Source organism: Haliotis asinina, chromosome 2 (assembly GCF_037392515.1).
Source record: "Haliotis asinina isolate JCU_RB_2024 chromosome 2, JCU_Hal_asi_v2, whole genome shotgun sequence".
Taxonomy (NCBI): domain Eukaryota; kingdom Metazoa; phylum Mollusca; class Gastropoda; order Lepetellida; family Haliotidae; genus Haliotis; species Haliotis asinina.
The window spans coordinates 40,515,013-40,532,953 of NC_090281.1; the positions used below are offsets into that span (position 1 = coordinate 40,515,013).

The 17,941-nt window shown below is 38.7% G+C and overlaps 1 protein-coding gene across 2 annotated transcripts in view; it reads left to right on the forward strand.

The window, feature by feature from the left end:
• Positions 1-17,941, forward strand: part of LOC137273704 (RNA-binding protein Ro60-like) — a 93,973-nt gene that overhangs the window by 16,011 nt on the left and 60,021 nt on the right. Inside the window, exon 1 of one of the 2 annotated variants that reach the window (XM_067806504.1) lies at positions 7,612-8,679. The exons of the other annotated variant lie outside the window; for it this stretch is intronic. Within the exon in view, the coding sequence (XP_067662605.1) occupies positions 8,172-8,679 (508 nt within the window). The 5' untranslated portion in view covers positions 7,612-8,171. Of the gene's footprint in view, positions 1-7,611; positions 8,680-17,941 lie in introns of those variants that run through there. 2 annotated transcript variants of the gene reach the window in all.

The following is a 17,941-nucleotide window of genomic DNA, read 5'->3' on the forward strand; positions in this document are numbered from 1 at the left end:
TTATGTACATTATGTAGGTTTATGGCACCAAACGCGTGGGAGAAGCAATCGCCGTATTGCATGCAGCCCGAAAACACTTATGAGCCGAAACAGTTTGGGGGATAACAACGGAACATCGTTGTTACACAAGAAATACATTTGTCTGCCAATGGGAATGTGGTTTTTACTAGTTTACTGATTCAATCAATCAGATGTGTGTCTTTATTATCATACACAATAGACCAGGGGCGTAACTACCCAAAATTACACAATGTCATGAATTTTGCTATGAAAGTTGGGCCAACCCTCAGAACTATCTAAACATAAAACTTTGCAATGTATCGGACTTATGCTCGGGACAATCTACAACTCTATACAGTCTCCCTACTTAGACCTACTCTCCTATGTGCCTGCAGACATCATAATTTTCACACGTGATTATACACACGTGATTTCAATTCCAATCTTGAATTATTTGGTATTAAATGCATATATCCCAATCATTCTGGGAGATTCGTCTTCCTAATATTTCTTCCCCTTACGACATTAAATATATTTCAATGTCAATAAATATTGTCATTTCTTAGGTCTGTCTACCTCCTTATCTTCTTTCAAATAGAAGAGTCCAGTTTCAGATCATAGGGGTGACGCTCGTTTATCACTGCGTAATCTGTGGTCAACAGACCACGAAGTGTTGTTTTGAGAATGGGTGAATAGAGAATTAGGCAAATAGAGAACAACACAAACCCTCTTGCATCACTTACATGCACATATTACATATCATGTGATATATTTGTCACACCAGACCTTGATTTATAATCTTGAGTATGTACTCCAAACAGAAGAAATGCCAAATGGGAACCTTTGTCGAGTAATCTGAGTGGTGTTACCATTAACTATACCTTACAAATTCGTTAACTGACCTCCGAGTGAATGATGACGATTCTTGGTAATTTCCGAATATTCACGAACATTCCCGAATCGCTTAGAAAAAAACTGAAAACAACAGTCCCTTTGAGTTCGTTATAAACGAATATTAATGTAATTATGTACATTATGTAGGTTTATGGCACCAAACGCGTGGGAGAAGCAATCGCCGTATTGCATGCAGCCCGAAAACACTTATGAGCCGAAACAGTTTGGGGGATAACAACGGAACATCGTTGTTACACAAGAAATACATTTGTCTGCCAATGGGAATGTGGTTTTTACTAGTTTACTGATTCAATCAATCAGATGTGTGTCTTTATTATCATACACAATAGACCAGGGGCGTAACTACCCAAAATTACACAATGTCATGAATTTTGCTATGAAAGTTGGGCCAACCCTCAGAACTATCTAAACATAAAACTTTGCAATGTATCGGACTTATGCTCGGGACAATCTACAACTCTATACAGTCTCCCTACTTAGACCTACTCTCCTATGTGCCTGCAGACATCATAATTTTCACACGTGATTATACACACGTGATTTCAATTCCAATCTTGAATTATTTGGTATTAAATGCATATATCCCAATCATTCTGGGAGATTCGTCTTCCTAATATTTCTTCCCCTTACGACATTAAATATATTTCAATGTCAATAAATATTGTCATTTCTTAGGTCTGTCTACCTCCTTATCTTCTTTCAAATAGAAGAGTCCAGTTTCAGATCATAGGGGTGACGCTCGTTTATCACTGCGTAATCTGTGGTCAACAGACCACGAAGTGTTGTTTTGAGAATGGGTGAATAGAGAATTAGGCAAATAGAGAACAACACAAACCCTCTTGCATCACTTACATGCACATATTACATATCATGTGATATATTTGTCACACCAGACCTTGATTTATAATCTTGAGTATGTACTCCAAACAGAAGAAATGCCAAATGGGAACCTTTGTCGAGTAATCTGAGTGGTGTTACCATTAACTATACCTTACAAATTCGTTAACTGACCTCCGAGTGAATGATGACGATTCTTGGTAATTTCCGAATATTCACGAACATTCCCGAATCGCTTAGAAAAAAACTGAAAACAACAGTCCCTTTGAGTTCGTTATAAACGAATATTAATGTAATTATGTACATTATGTAGGTTTATGGCACCAAACGCGTGGGAGAAGCAATCGCCGTATTGCATGCAGCCCGAAAACACTTATGAGCCGAAACAGTTTGGGGGATAACAACGGAACATCGTTGTTTCACAAGAAATACATTTGTCTGCCAATGGGAATGTGGTTTTTACTAGTTTACTGATTCAATCAATCAGATGTGTGTCTTTATTATCATACACAATAGACCAGGGGCGTAACTACCCAAAATTACACAATGTCATGAATTTTGCTATGAAAGTTGGGCCAACCCTCAGAACTATCTAAACATAAAACTTTGCAATGTATCGGACTTATGCTCGGGACAATCTACAACTCTATACAGTCTCCCTACTTAGACCTACTCTCCTATGTGCCTGCAGACATCATAATTTTCACACGTGATTATACACACGTGATTTCAATTCCAATCTTGAATTATTTGGTATTAAATGCATATATCCCAATCATTCTGGGAGATTCGTCTTCCTAATATTTCTTCCCCTTACGACATTAAATATATTTCAATGTCAATAAATATTGTCATTTCTTAGGTCTGTCTACCTCCTTATCTTCTTTCAAATAGAAGAGTCCAGTTTCAGATCATAGGGGTGACGCTCGTTTATCACTGCGTAATCTGTGGTCAACAGACCACGAAGTGTTGTTTTGAGAATGGGTGAATAGAGAATTAGGCAAATAGAGAACAACACAAACCCTCTTGCATCACTTACATGCACATATTACATATCATGTGATATATTTGTCACACCAGACCTTGATTTATAATCTTGAGTATGTACTCCAAACAGAAGAAATGCCAAATGGGAACCTTTGTCGAGTAATCTGAGTGGTGTTACCATTAACTATACCTTACAAATTCGTTAACTGACCTCCGAGTGAATGATGACGATTCTTGGTAATTTCCGAATATTCACGAACATTCCCGAATCGCTTAGAAAAAAACTGAAAACAACAGTCCCTTTGAGTTCGTTATAAACGAATATTAATGTAATTATGTACATTATGTAGGTTTATGGCACCAAACGCGTGGGAGAAGCAATCGCCGTATTGCATGCAGCCCGAAAACACTTATGAGCCGAAACAGTTTGGGGGATAACAACGGAACATCGTTGTTACACAAGAAATACATTTGTCTGCCAATGGGAATGTGGTTTTTACTAGTTTACTGATTCAATCAATCAGATGTGTGTCTTTATTATCATACACAATAGACCAGGGGCGTAACTACCCAAAATTACACAATGTCATGAATTTTGCTATGAAAGTTGGGCCAACCCTCAGAACTATCTAAACATAAAACTTTGCAATGTATCGGACTTATGCTCGGGACAATCTACAACTCTATACAGTCTCCCTACTTAGACCTACTCTCCTATGTGCCTGCAGACATCATAATTTTCACACGTGATTATACACACGTGATTTCAATTCCAATCTTGAATTATTTGGTATTAAATGCATATATCCCAATCATTCTGGGAGATTCGTCTTCCTAATATTTCTTCCCCTTACGACATTAAATATATTTCAATGTCAATAAATATTGTCATTTCTTAGGTCTGTCTACCTCCTTATCTTCTTTCAAATAGAAGAGTCCAGTTTCAGATCATAGGGGTGACGCTCGTTTATCACTGCGTAATCTGTGGTCAACAGACCACGAAGTGTTGTTTTGAGAATGGGTGAATAGAGAATTAGGCAAATAGAGAACAACACAAACCCTCTTGCATCACTTACATGCACATATTACATATCATGTGATATATTTGTCACACCAGACCTTGATTTATAATCTTGAGTATGTACTCCAAACAGAAGAAATGCCAAATGGGAACCTTTGTCGAGTAATCTGAGTGGTGTTACCATTAACTATACCTTACAAATTCGTTAACTGACCTCCGAGTGAATGATGACGATTCTTGGTAATTTCCGAATATTCACGAACATTCCCGAATCGCTTAGAAAAAAACTGAAAACAACAGTCCCTTTGAGTTCGTTATAAACGAATATTAATGTAATTATGTACATTATGTAGGTTTATGGCACCAAACGCGTGGGAGAAGCAATCGCCGTATTGCATGCAGCCCGAAAACACTTATGAGCCGAAACAGTTTGGGGGATAACAACGGAACATCGTTGTTACACAAGAAATACATTTGTCTGCCAATGGGAATGTGGTTTTTACTAGTTTACTGATTCAATCAATCAGATGTGTGTCTTTATTATCATACACAATAGACCAGGGGCGTAACTACCCAAAATTACACAATGTCATGAATTTTGCTATGAAAGTTGGGCCAACCCTCAGAACTATCTAAACATAAAACTTTGCAATGTATCGGACTTATGCTCGGGACAATCTACAACTCTATACAGTCTCCCTACTTAGACCTACTCTCCTATGTGCCTGCAGACATCATAATTTTCACACGTGATTATACACACGTGATTTCAATTCCAATCTTGAATTATTTGGTATTAAATGCATATATCCCAATCATTCTGGGAGATTCGTCTTCCTAATATTTCTTCCCCTTACGACATTAAATATATTTCAATGTCAATAAATATTGTCATTTCTTAGGTCTGTCTACCTCCTTATCTTCTTTCAAATAGAAGAGTCCAGTTTCAGATCATAGGGGTGACGCTCGTTTATCACTGCGTAATCTGTGGTCAACAGACCACGAAGTGTTGTTTTGAGAATGGGTGAATAGAGAATTAGGCAAATAGAGAACAACACAAACCCTCTTGCATCACTTACATGCACATATTACATATCATGTGATATATTTGTCACACCAGACCTTGATTTATAATCTTGAGTATGTACTCCAAACAGAAGAAATGCCAAATGGGAACCTTTGTCGAGTAATCTGAGTGGTGTTACCATTAACTATACCTTACAAATTCGTTAACTGACCTCCGAGTGAATGATGACGATTCTTGGTAATTTCCGAATATTCACGAACATTCCCGAATCGCTTAGAAAAAAACTGAAAACAACAGTCCCTTTGAGTTCGTTATAAACGAATATTAATGTAATTATGTACATTATGTAGGTTTATGGCACCAAACGCGTGGGAGAAGCAATCGCCGTATTGCATGCAGCCCGAAAACACTTATGAGCCGAAACAGTTTGGGGGATAACAACGGAACATCGTTGTTACACAAGAAATACATTTGTCTGCCAATGGGAATGTGGTTTTTACTAGTTTACTGATTCAATCAATCAGATGTGTGTCTTTATTATCATACACAATAGACCAGGGGCGTAACTACCCAAAATTACACAATGTCATGAATTTTGCTATGAAAGTTGGGCCAACCCTCAGAACTATCTAAACATAAAACTTTGCAATGTATCGGACTTATGCTCGGGACAATCTACAACTCTATACAGTCTCCCTACTTAGACCTACTCTCCTATGTGCCTGCAGACATCATAATTTTCACATGACATGGTTAAAGGGGCACTGATGCGGAGCGAATAATGCTTCTCGCCAACGGTCGAATTACGAAAGCAGACCGCAAATTGGTCAGCGCCCACTCCTTCGACCGTGACGGACAAAGGAACTGGGCTCCTGTCCATATTAGCAGAATTTCTTCACCTAAACAGTCAGGAGGCCGGATGCCCATCACATGCCATTTGTTTAAAATATCCATGATATTCCTTGTCTGGTCGTAACCATATATCCCAGCAGTGTAGTTCTTTTCGGATGCTTGGATGGTATACTTACTGATCCAATTTGATCCTATTTCTGTGTTTTTAACCTCGATATTTAATCATGTTACATGCAAATATGATGTCTACAGGCACGTAGCAAGCCATTTGTTTCAGTACGGAAGATTGCAAAGCTTTATATATATAGGTAGTTTTGAGTGTTGGTTGAGCTGTGATAGCAAATAGCATACGTAAATTCTGGTAGCTATAGTAGCTACAATGGTTTATTATTTATGATAATAAAACACACAGTTGATTTATTTGAATTCGTAAACAAAAAAAAACGATGACTTTGCCTTTGGTAGAGAAATCTGAAAATTGTCTTACGTCAAAAAAAAACTTATTTCACCTATTTACCAAAGTACACAGCAAATGCCTGTGTATATTCCTTATGTAACGAAATTCCGTTGGTATCCTCAAAACAGTTTCGGCCCATAAGTGTTTTCAGGCTGCGACACAGAGATTACATCTTCCTTGCTGTAACTCGCGTTTGATGGTGTAAACCTACACGTGTTATTTGTCATCATTCTCTTGATGGTCAATTCATGAATTTATAACAGGTATAATTAGTAGCAACACCACTTCGGTTACTCAACACAGGTTCCCATTTGGCATTTCTCCTGTCTGGAGTAAATACTCAACATTATAAATTAAGGTCTGTAATGGCAAATGTGTTGTATGTTATGTAATATGTGCATGTAAGTGATGCAAGAGGGTTTATCAGCTGAGTTACAAAAACAAACATCGATCAAAGGATTAACCGATAACACACTGATTGATTAATTACTTCTTCTAGCGGATTTGTCAAAAGGCAGAGTGTGCAGAGATGACTACACCCTGTCGTAAAGTGTGAGTGCAAAAACAACATCCTCCCTTCAAAGAATTAACCACCCTTGCGTTGATTGATTGATTGCTCAATATTGGTTAACTAAATTACTTAGAATAGTGGACATCATACAATTAGTTGCCAGGTGTGCTATCTTGGGAGACCAATGAGAGATGTATCTGGTTTTCCCCAACGAAAGACGTGAAACGATGTGTTACTTTTTCGCAAACTAGACAGTTGTAAGACACGCGACATAGAGCAGGATTATTTACCAGCTGCAGATGAATGGAATACGATTTCTTTTACGTGGATATTGATGGATACATTCCTGAACAAGGTAGTAGCCTGACATTGTTGCTATAAAATTAGTCTGTTTTACATTCATTATTTGCATTTTGTTTTATTTTATTTGTTGTAGCATTCAGCAGAATCTATATGACAGAAAACACACACTAGATCGCGTATGTGTGTGAAATAGGATCCACATTGGCAATCTATACACTGTATAAATGTTGCTGTTATGTTGGAAATTTACTATGAGTATAAGCAGATCGTGTATTCTTTTATTAATTTTCAGAATCATACAAATATGACAATAAACTAATTAGGGTTATGAGACAAAATATAGAGACGTACATTGGCTTCGTTATTTTTCCGTCCTAATAGTTTTTTTCCATTTCTACCACTGGCAGATGATTAACATTCAAAATGTTTCATTTGTTTTCATAATACATTTGTTATGAAGTAAAAATGACTTCACCTAAGTTGATCTGTCTATAATTAAACTATCAATTGCGCTTACGGAATGCGCAGCAGAGGTCACGAACCAGTCACCAATGCTGGGATATCATCCCTGTACTCACGGGAGAAAAACAATAACAAAAGTTTACACCAGTCCACGGAAATTGCTCCGCATCAGTGCCCCTTTAAGAACTTCGTAGAGATACGAACGTTTCGAGAATAGCTAGCCAGGTGTTGACCACTTTGCAGTTTGGTTTCGTAATTAGACCGTCCCCAATGCTACTTACGGTGAATAATTTTTGACGTCCTTTGGTCAAATACTGTGGGAAAAATACCGGATTTGTAACTGACCGGGACGTTGCACATGTAATACTGATGCCTTGCTACGTGGCGATAGCTGAACATGTTCGTTAGCAGTACAGTTCCAGATTGCGTTCCAATAACAGGACCGTTTGGGTTGTCTGCCGTTTTGATTAGATTCCCTGAGCATGCTCCAATGGCTTGGACATCTTTGACTAAATTGTAATGAGAGAAGTCAAGCCGAGAGAAGGTACAAATTCCAGGAATAGCGAAAATATCTTGAAAGTAGCAAGTGGAATAGTGTGACTGTGGACACTATCAGTTTGCATGTGAGGCCGAGGAAGTTTTGCTGTTGCCCAGTCTTCGTTTCAGCAGATACTAACACCTCGCGGAGGTCCTCACATACGCAAGGCGACGTTGTTGGTTTGATAGAACCAAGAAAATATTTTTTTCAAGCCTCATATCGCCAAATATAGGAGAGTTTTACGCTCATATCATAGAGGAAATGAGCGTCATGAATGAAGACATGGCTCTTTTTCGCAGATTCCTGGTAATTGGTTCTGAAAGTCTTTATCGCGTTGGTTCAATGGATAAGACATGTCAAGAGACTATTCCAGCCTGTCTACAGCGCCTGCTTCTGTCTGGGCATGGCGAGGAGGTTGTCAGGGAAATTACCTCTCGTCCATCTGTACCAAACTTAAGAAATACACCTCGTCTCCTGGCACTTGCTGTGTGTGCAAGATCTGTTTGTGCACATACTAAAAAAGCAGCCTTTAATGCTGTAAACCAGGTTTGTGAAACACCAGTACAACTGTTCACCTTTATACAATATGCCAAAAATATGTCAGAAACCAGGAAAGGCTGGGGCAGAGCACTGAGAAGAACTGTCAGTGATTGGTACAATAATAAAGATGCTAAGACATTAGCAGACCTTACGACCAGGTTTAAATCATCTTCTGGATGGACACATCTTGATGTTTTGCGACTAAGTCACACAAAACCAGAAAATGCTGGTAAGTAAAAGTACAGTCTTTACCTTTAAAATATTATGTAATGTGAAACTTATATAATAGAGTGGTGTCGGATGTTAGCTAACACCATGTCCCGCCCAATTCCTACAATATTTCATCACACATTACTATGATTAATACACAAAGCAAACGTCTCAGTGTGTTTCATTTGTAAGTGTGAAGACAAGTAAAGCCTGTTTAAGGCATATAATTGGCACAATCTAACTGTCCGGTTTTGCACTCTTGTCGCCTCAGCCAAATAGTCATGTCATACTTTTCCTAACAATGACGTCAGGCTTTTCCAAACACTTGTGTACTGTGTAGGGCTTTTCCGGGCTATTTTTGTCTGTCAAAAAACCTCTATGACAAGTGTTTGTGCTCAAGTGTGGTCATTTTGTTCATATTATATACTCTGATCTCCAGGCTTTTACAGAAATTTGTGTTGTCCTTTCCAGTATATTGCTGGAATAATGCTTAGTACAGCCTTGGAACATCAAACCAACCAACCATCAAAACAACAATTTAAACATGCATCTAGGTGCAGCATGATTTTTTTTTCACTCACTGTTAGGGTTCAAAGGAATTCATGTACATTTGCTCGCAATTTCAGGAAGTGTTTGTTCCAAATAAGGAGAGACTAAGGCTGTTACGATACACTTGCATATTCGGTGAATTGAACCATAGCTATTTATGAATTCAGTTTGTTGTTCGTGGTCTCCAGAACCATATATGAATGAATATTTACAATTCTTTTAACAGAGCATATTTTACTGAGCCATTTAGTCCTTTTCCAAAGTGAGATGTGCAAGAATGGAATATATAGCTGCAAGAATGGAATATGTAGCAGTAGTGCAAGTCATGTTAGTTTGCAAAGGTTGCACATCGTACTGTGGACTATAACTATTAGTCTATAATATCCAAATTTGAGTGTCATGTCAGATCACTAATTATTACCCACGTGGTACTTCCTAAAGGTGTTTCATCACAAAATGTTATGACACATGTGTGATAACACCTTCGATTGATTTGATTGGCTAATACGTGAACTTTGACATTACTGGTACTACTTTCATCACTCATTCCATTCATGCTTTTCATTCAAGTTTTCACACCTGAGCTTGTAATTTGTAAAACGAAAACACTTCTATGGAATTAGATAAAATTTATTTCATTTGTTGTGGTTACAAGCATTATTTTCAAATCTATGATACCTCTAGCTTCTATAATAAAAACGAAAATAAAACAATCTATAAAAATATGTCAACAAATACGTCTAGTAGGCCTCTCATGAGTGTAAACAAATATGGCGTCGCCCGTAAAAGTTATTGATTTCGTCAAAATTGACGGACAACTGGTTGGAAGAGTTGTGAATGTTATCGAGATTGAATACCTTCTGCGTGTATGTTGTCAGGACTGCACAGTAACACACAACATCAAAAGACGAGCAGCGCTCTTGTATCTCTGTCACTGCCACTGTCAGCCGCATCCATTCGCGTCCTCCCGCACAAACATATTGTCACTGCTATGCCTCCCGTGGTTTTTTATGTAGGGGTCGAAAGAATCTGAACACAATAGGCTTGAAATCGTCTTCGTTCGAGGTTGTAGGCTGTGTTTTCAGACCCAATTTTCGGTGGAGTCTTCAACATAAACATCGAATCTCGACAAGTGGGAATTCCAAGCCGCGATGAGAAGGCGTCACTGGCATCCTGCGCAAAGCGTCGCCGAATTATTTACAGTAACTCATCCTCCAATGAAGAACATTAAGCTCAACTATTTGAGAAATACAGTTCCCTGTTATTCACATTCATCTTTGCTGTTGAGTTTGCCGCTCCTAATTATATGCTCCCCAGAATCTTCTTCTTAGGGAACACTTCTCAACATGACCACTAGCCCGACAGTGATGGCCGACTGATGTTCAGGCTAGATTTAGGTCACGTAGTCAAGTTCAAAATATTTACACTTCGCAAGTGTTTTGATGAATTACACTATTGCTTTTGAAAAGAAATCCTCAACTGAAAAGAATTAAATTTTCATTACGACTTGATTCTGTCTTAATTTGTTTGTTTTCTTGTGATTTGGAAATACATTGCCTCTACGCAGCGTATGTTTTCCTGAAGTGAAGAGGTTGACATTCCAATCACCAATATGATGTATTAATCCGCGTTACATGGTTCTATTTAGGAAAGCAAAGCATTGCTTTATTTTAACGATATTTTCACTTTTTAGAACGTGGGTAATAAATAGGATACAAAACTCGTAATTCAGCTATATGGTGGCGGTCTGTAAATAATCGAGTCTGGACCAGACAATCCAGTGATCAACAGCATGAGCAACTGGCAATCAGTGACATGTCAATCAAGACAGCAAGTCTGACCACCCGCCTCCTACGACAAGCACAGTCACCTTTTATGGCAAGCATGGGTTGCTGAAGGCCTATTCTACCCTGGACCTTCACGTGTCTCTTCTTAAAGAAATATGGTCAGTTATGGCAGGTAACGGGTAGCATGTTAGCCAAAAAGCACACATGTGAGTCTGTAAGTTTACTTGAACAATGTCAGTTAAGTAGTATGATATACAGTAGGCCTCAACACATAAGAAATATTCCTTCATTTTTGTTCAAAATGTAGCAATTTGAAGACATATATTCACTGTTCAAAAATTCAGCAGAAATACTTACAAGGAAAGCCCATGAAAAAGTGTTTTGTTGAAAATGCAGTTGTTTTATTCACTTGCAAATCATATAACTGCCAGGAGTCAAACAGGTATTCCTGAGCAATGTGTTACGTTCCAGTGTGTATTTATTTATCAGTTTTTTTTATATGTAGATAACATATAGTATCTTTATTTGATAATCTTCATTTTTACAGAGTTGATACATGTCTGGTCACTTTCTTATTGAAACAGTAAATTTCAGTAAATGTAAATGTTATGGAGAAAACTCAAATAGTGTTTTTTACTGGGGCTTTTGGACCAGTTGCCCCCAAGTGCTCCTTTAGGTCTATTTCAGTCCCATCCCCCAGCAAAAATACCTGCAAGGATGTGGGGAGCCATCCCTGATGTGTGGCCGAGCTAGTGAACCTTAGCCCGGGCCCCATTTGTTTAAAGGTAACCGTAATATTTAGCGACAACTTGATGGAGTGGGTCTGCCATAAATTTCTTGAAGTGGATGAGGGAGTACAGGGCATCACATTGTTGGGTCTTGAGGATATAATCGACTGATGTATCCATGAGGCGTTGTATCCATTCAATGCAAATGTGACCTAAACTGTCGTACAGGCTGGTGAATTTCCCTTGACTGATGACACAACACAAGGCTGCGTAAATATCGATTCCACAGACGTTCACCCTGATGCGCTTAAACAACTGTTTCTTGATCAATCTTCACATATTCATAATAAGAGACAGAGACAAATCTTCAATACCATGTTGTGAAGGACGATTTTTATGGCTGGCATTTTGGTTTTTTTGAGCCAAGCTTGGGATACCCCTCAGAGTCGCGATTTCTAAATTGAAGGATAACTGGAAAGTCGATGGGGATGATGAATCACTGGATGCAAGGCGGCTACGATTGCTACAAGTAAACAGTTGACGGTTGACGGTATCTACCACCCATCCATTATGTGGGTATATTTCTCCAATGATTCTTGTATTTTTGTAACACGTCAATGAGGATTCGATTGATTCTTGTTAAGTTAGGACTTCCTTCTTGCCTTGCAACTAACACATGATCGACTCTGTACTGCCGTCCATCTGCAAATTTTGAAGCGTCATTTTCATCATCAGTTGGTATTTGATACTTTTCAAATCGTCCAACTCTTTGTGAAGGTTACTCATATACTTCAGTACTGCAGTAGTGAAAATTACTGAGGTCAGTGCTTGTTCCGTGAAGGACAACAGGGCTACAAAATGAAGGGTTATTGTTAATTGGATGGTACAGTCCAAATATGGCTAACAAAGCCTTGCATTATGGTTTGGAACTGTGCTTAAATAGACATGATGCTATGTTTAGAATGGAGTGTCCAAGTTATTACCAAGACTTGTTGGCTTAGCCATTTCATTGACGTTATATGCACAACATTTAAAGATGTAATGCCACATGCTTGTATTTTTGCCAGAGTTCTCTGTGCTCTGTGTCGTTTGAAATACATTTGAGGAGCACATGATCATTTATCTGGTAGAGCACAGGCAAAGTGTAGTGCAAAATGGGTTGCGCAGCAGAACGAAACTGACCAGTCTTCGTATATGCGAGCGAAGCGAGCAAAGGTTGGCAACAAACTTCCCTCGCTTCGGTCCGAAAAATATTTTTCATGTCAAAATAAAATATCGCCACCATCAAATATAGACACACATGTACTCACAGGGTTGTGCTCTCAGATTTCCAACCTCATATTTAACAATTACTCACATGAAATATATTTTAATCAACGTTTTAAGCGCCGCTGGTGCTCTCACAGAGCGTTCTTCGCCTCCATTACCCCTGCCAGCTTCCGGTTCAGCGGAATGAAGGAACAAGAATAAGCAGAAATTAAGAGGACACATCATATTGCCCAAATTTCTCATTAAACTGTTCCAGATTATTTATTTGATATGTTGTGGTTATTGTTAGAATTTTAGTAACATTTATTCTGAAAAAGGCTCACTCCTGACGTAGCGAGTGGATGAATGCAAGGGAGGTAATTGCACAAGTAGTTATTTTTGCGGGAAATACAAACACAGTAAAATGTGGCCATACGCTGGGACAGATGCCGTCAGCTGGTACGTAATATGAAGTAAAATTAAACTTATTTCTTTTCTTGTTAAGAAAAAGTGTTCCATGTGATCTAAGTACCGATTTGACGAAAAGCTATTCTTTTCATTTCTTGATCAATTCTTATCAATACGAAATAGTTGTATTACAAAGCAAAAGATCGTTTTCACTGTAAACGAAAACCGTGACACCTCACGACAGATCCACTTGATAACTTGAAATTTAAAAACAAAACATCCGTACCTCAAAGTAAATGTCTTTCCTGTCCCGCATTGTCCTGTTATAAGGAGATTGTGGCCTGCCTCAGCAACAGCGATGCAGTTCCTTTGCTCCTCATTCATGGTTAATCTGCACGACGACTGTCATCTGCGAACTTTGCGGAGGACATGCGACTCGACAAGTGTTTTCAGAGTTACCTAACCTGTTCCTTCATTCCGCTGAACCGGAAGCTGGCAGGGGTAATGGAGGCGAAGAACGCCCCGTGAGAGCACCAGCGGCGCTTAAAACGTTGATTAAAATATATTTCACGTGAGTAATTGTTAAATATGAGGTTGGAAATCTGAGAGCACAACCCTGTGAGTACATGTGTGTCTATATTTGATGGTGGCGATATTTTATTTTGACATGAAAAATATTTTTCGGACCGAAGCGAGGGAAGTTTGTTGCCAACCTTTGCTCGCTTCGCTCGCATATACGAAGACTGGTCAGTTTCGTTCTGCTGCGCAACCCATTTTGCGCTACACTTTGCCTGTGGGTAGAGGAAGTTTCCTTTTTTGGCATTCTCATAAAAGTTGCAGCAGTGATTGGCAACTTCAGAAAACAGTATGGAAATGGAATTTTATTTGGTAATAGCTGCTTGTTCGGTAATACCCGACACTGCTTTTAAGAGATGTATGAATGACTTTAACTTCTTAAAATATCATAAACACCTAGGCACTGTTACATTACTTAGGTATACTCTGCTCATCCTTACATCTTATCCCCCTAGAGAGACATATATGTCCTTCCTCTTCAACACTCACTTTGAAGTTTAAAATATATCACGCATGCAAATGTACTTCATAGTTTTGAATTCTGAGGAAATTCCCTGTTCTTTGATACTATCCAACATCATCTCAGACAAAGTTAAGTGCTTAAATACCATTTTAGTGTCTTTTATCAGAGGTTGTGCCATTTTTGACACAATATGAATTAATGATTCCCAGCGTTATTTGCTTAATGTTTATAATATAATATATTAGATAATTATGAGTATTGAATTTCAAAAATAGCATATCAATGATCACTGATAACATGTTTTCATGAAATTAACTAATGATAATTCGGAAACCTTGCAGATGATCCCACAATTGGTTTGGATGTTTTCAATAATTCACTCACAGGAACACTGAAGTGTGCCTTCCGCTATATTGGATAGTGTTTACTGGCAAAGCATTGAGATGCCAATTACATCACATATATATCCTATTCAGCTGCAATAAATATATCACTGACTTCCCTATACATTTTATAATCAAACTGCAAATTAGAGACAAAATGTTATGGATGTCAACTTCTTTATTGTTTACACAACTTTTCTGGGCTATTCCTTGCCCCCTCGTCAAGTGGATGCTAACTAACAGTTAAACAGGATATATAGACTAGTATGTACATGGAGCCGGAGTGAGGATTTTAAGCATGTATATACAATTAGAAAACAGCATATAAAAGAGAATTAAAATATACAAAAGCCAGTATGGTGTTGTTACAGTGTCGGCTGGGGAGAGCTGCTTTTTAAATTAGTGTAGTTCCGGGAAAGCTACTGTCTCCAACACAAGATTGTACCGCCAAAGCTACTTAACTGAATAAACACTGTGATCAGTTTACCCTGACATTTACCGATTAATGGAAAAAACACCTCCTGTGATTTTCTCTTTTTTAATGCGATTTACTTCCTAATAGGAACACAGAGTACAGCATCCAAGTGTGTGATGTTTACAATTTTGATGAGAACTACATCCGCCTCCAACTCACATCTACTCATGTTTGTCAATTTCTTATCTCTCATTATATATATTTATCTGATGGGGCTATACCTTCAGTCATCATGGCAAATGCACAAGTAATAGTAATGTTCGTTGACACAGTGCGTGGAGGACAACATTTATTTTTTGATGGATACAAGTTCAGGTGTCGCAGAAGTCAGGCAGAAAAGAAATGCTGAAGATGCACTGTTGTTGGATGTCCTGCTCGTTTGACTACAAGGTAGTATATTTTGTTTTACATTGATACGTTATTGCTAAGCAAATTACGGGGTAAACTAAAAATGTTTGAAATATTAAACGATGTTAGATAGATAGAACTAAGTATATATATAGAGAGGTTAATATGTTAAATGTACTCCCAAGCGTAAGCGAGGATGTACTTTTGGATATCAACTCATGAATATTCCTTTTGCATACAGAGACAGCAAACTTCATGCCGTGGAAGAAGGAGAACACACACATCCTGCTGTATCATTTGAACTGGAGGTTGCCCAGTTCAAATCGATACTCAGTGATAGATCCAAGGAAGAGTGTACCCCCATACCAACGATCTACGACGATGAGGTTTCACTTCTCCGGCACAACCATGACAGATTTCCAGGCGGATTGCCGCCAGAGATTCCATCTTTCAACTCTGTGAAGACAATCATGTATAGACAGACACAGTTCCCAGACTGCCTGCTTCCAGACCTGAGATTCATCTTGAGGACAAGTGGGCTGAGACAGAAGCTGATGAGAGATTCCTTCATTGGATCAGCAACGACATCCTCCTCTTCATCACAGACAAGAACATGAGGATCCTATGTGACGCAGATACAATATGTTGTGACGGAACATTCTTTGCTGCACCTCGTCTCTTTGACCAGATATATACAATTCAAGCCCAGTTCCAAGGACACATGTTTCCCCTAGTGTATGGACTACTACCAGATAGGAAGGAGACAACTTACTCTGCTGTGTTAGAGTACCTTCATCAGTTGGCTGAGACCCTGAACTTGCATTTCAGTCCTCTTGTTGTTCAGCTGGATTTTGAGTTGGCAGCCCATAATGCAGTAAGATCGGCTTTCCTCCCAACAACCTATCTTCGGGGATGCTTTTTTCATTATTGTCAGTGCCTTTGGAGGAGAGTCCAGAAAGAGAACCTCGTTAACGACTACAAGGAGGACGATGATGTGCAGAGGATAGTACGTCGAGCTGCTGCTCTTCCCCTGTGCCCCCTTGACAAAGTAGATAATATTTGGTTAGAATGTATTGCTGACAGCCCCGATGACCTCAAAGTGCGATCATTCATGGATTATGTGACTGCTTCGTGGGTGGAGGGTAACCAGTTTTCCCCATTGGTGTGGAACCATTTCGGAAACGAAGGACCATGGACAAATAACCAACTAGAAGAGTTCCATCACAAACTTAATCAGCAAGCCAGAATGAGTCACCCCAATATTTTTGAAGTCGTTGGACTTTTCCAATGGGAGCAGTCAGTGAGCGAAGTGTCCTGTGCCCAACTAACAGCCTACCCTATTGCTCCACAGAGGAAATGCCGCTATATAGATAGACAGTCGTCTTAGATCCCTGAGTCAAGATCTACGGAATCAGGACATAGATGATATGGAATATGTTAACTGTGTATCTGAACTGTTAAAACTGGAGTGATGTGAGGATTACAATGATGAAATGGCAGTAACTGCTTACAGGAATATTTTTTGTGTAAACTTACATTTTACATGTATATACATTGATTTCATTTATATTGTTTGTAATATATGGCAAGCAAAACCGAACAAATTAAATATGGTGAATACGGTAACTTAGTTTTTTATTGCCTTGATTCCCGGTAAAGCTACATCTCCGTAATCACATACCGTGACGCACCCCATCCTCTATGACCGGTAAAGCTAACCCTACTTTCCTCTTTATAATTAAGAAAGTAGCTTTCCCGGCCCATAACCGTTGTTACAGTGGATTAAGCAGTAGAGGCCAATGTGTCTGATTGGTGTACAATAGTGGGCTTTGATAGTATATGAAAGCTAGGATAAGATACTAAGGGTTGGGATGAAGCTGTAACAGTGGATTAAGAGGTGATTGGTTAAGCCTTGTGTCTAATTAGTTTCCCAGGCATTGAGTAGGTAAACCCCTTGATCATGCACTGCAATAGTGACAGTGGATAGAAAACTATCATCGTGCACACTGATAGTGACAGTGGATAGAATACCACCATCATTGTGCACACTGATAGTGACAGTGGATAGAATACTACATATTACCATGATCATGCACACTAATAGTGACAGTGTATTGAACACTACCGTGCTTATAACTGCATCATATGAAAGGTAATATTCTGTTTGACCCAAATATAACATCTATTAAATATGTTATCAATGTTTCATTGTTCTTTAGCGGCGGGAGGACACTGCCATATTTGTGGCAAACACTTGTTTTAGGATTGTCATAAACAGGCATAAGGAAACAATGTACTGGAATAATTCGATTTACC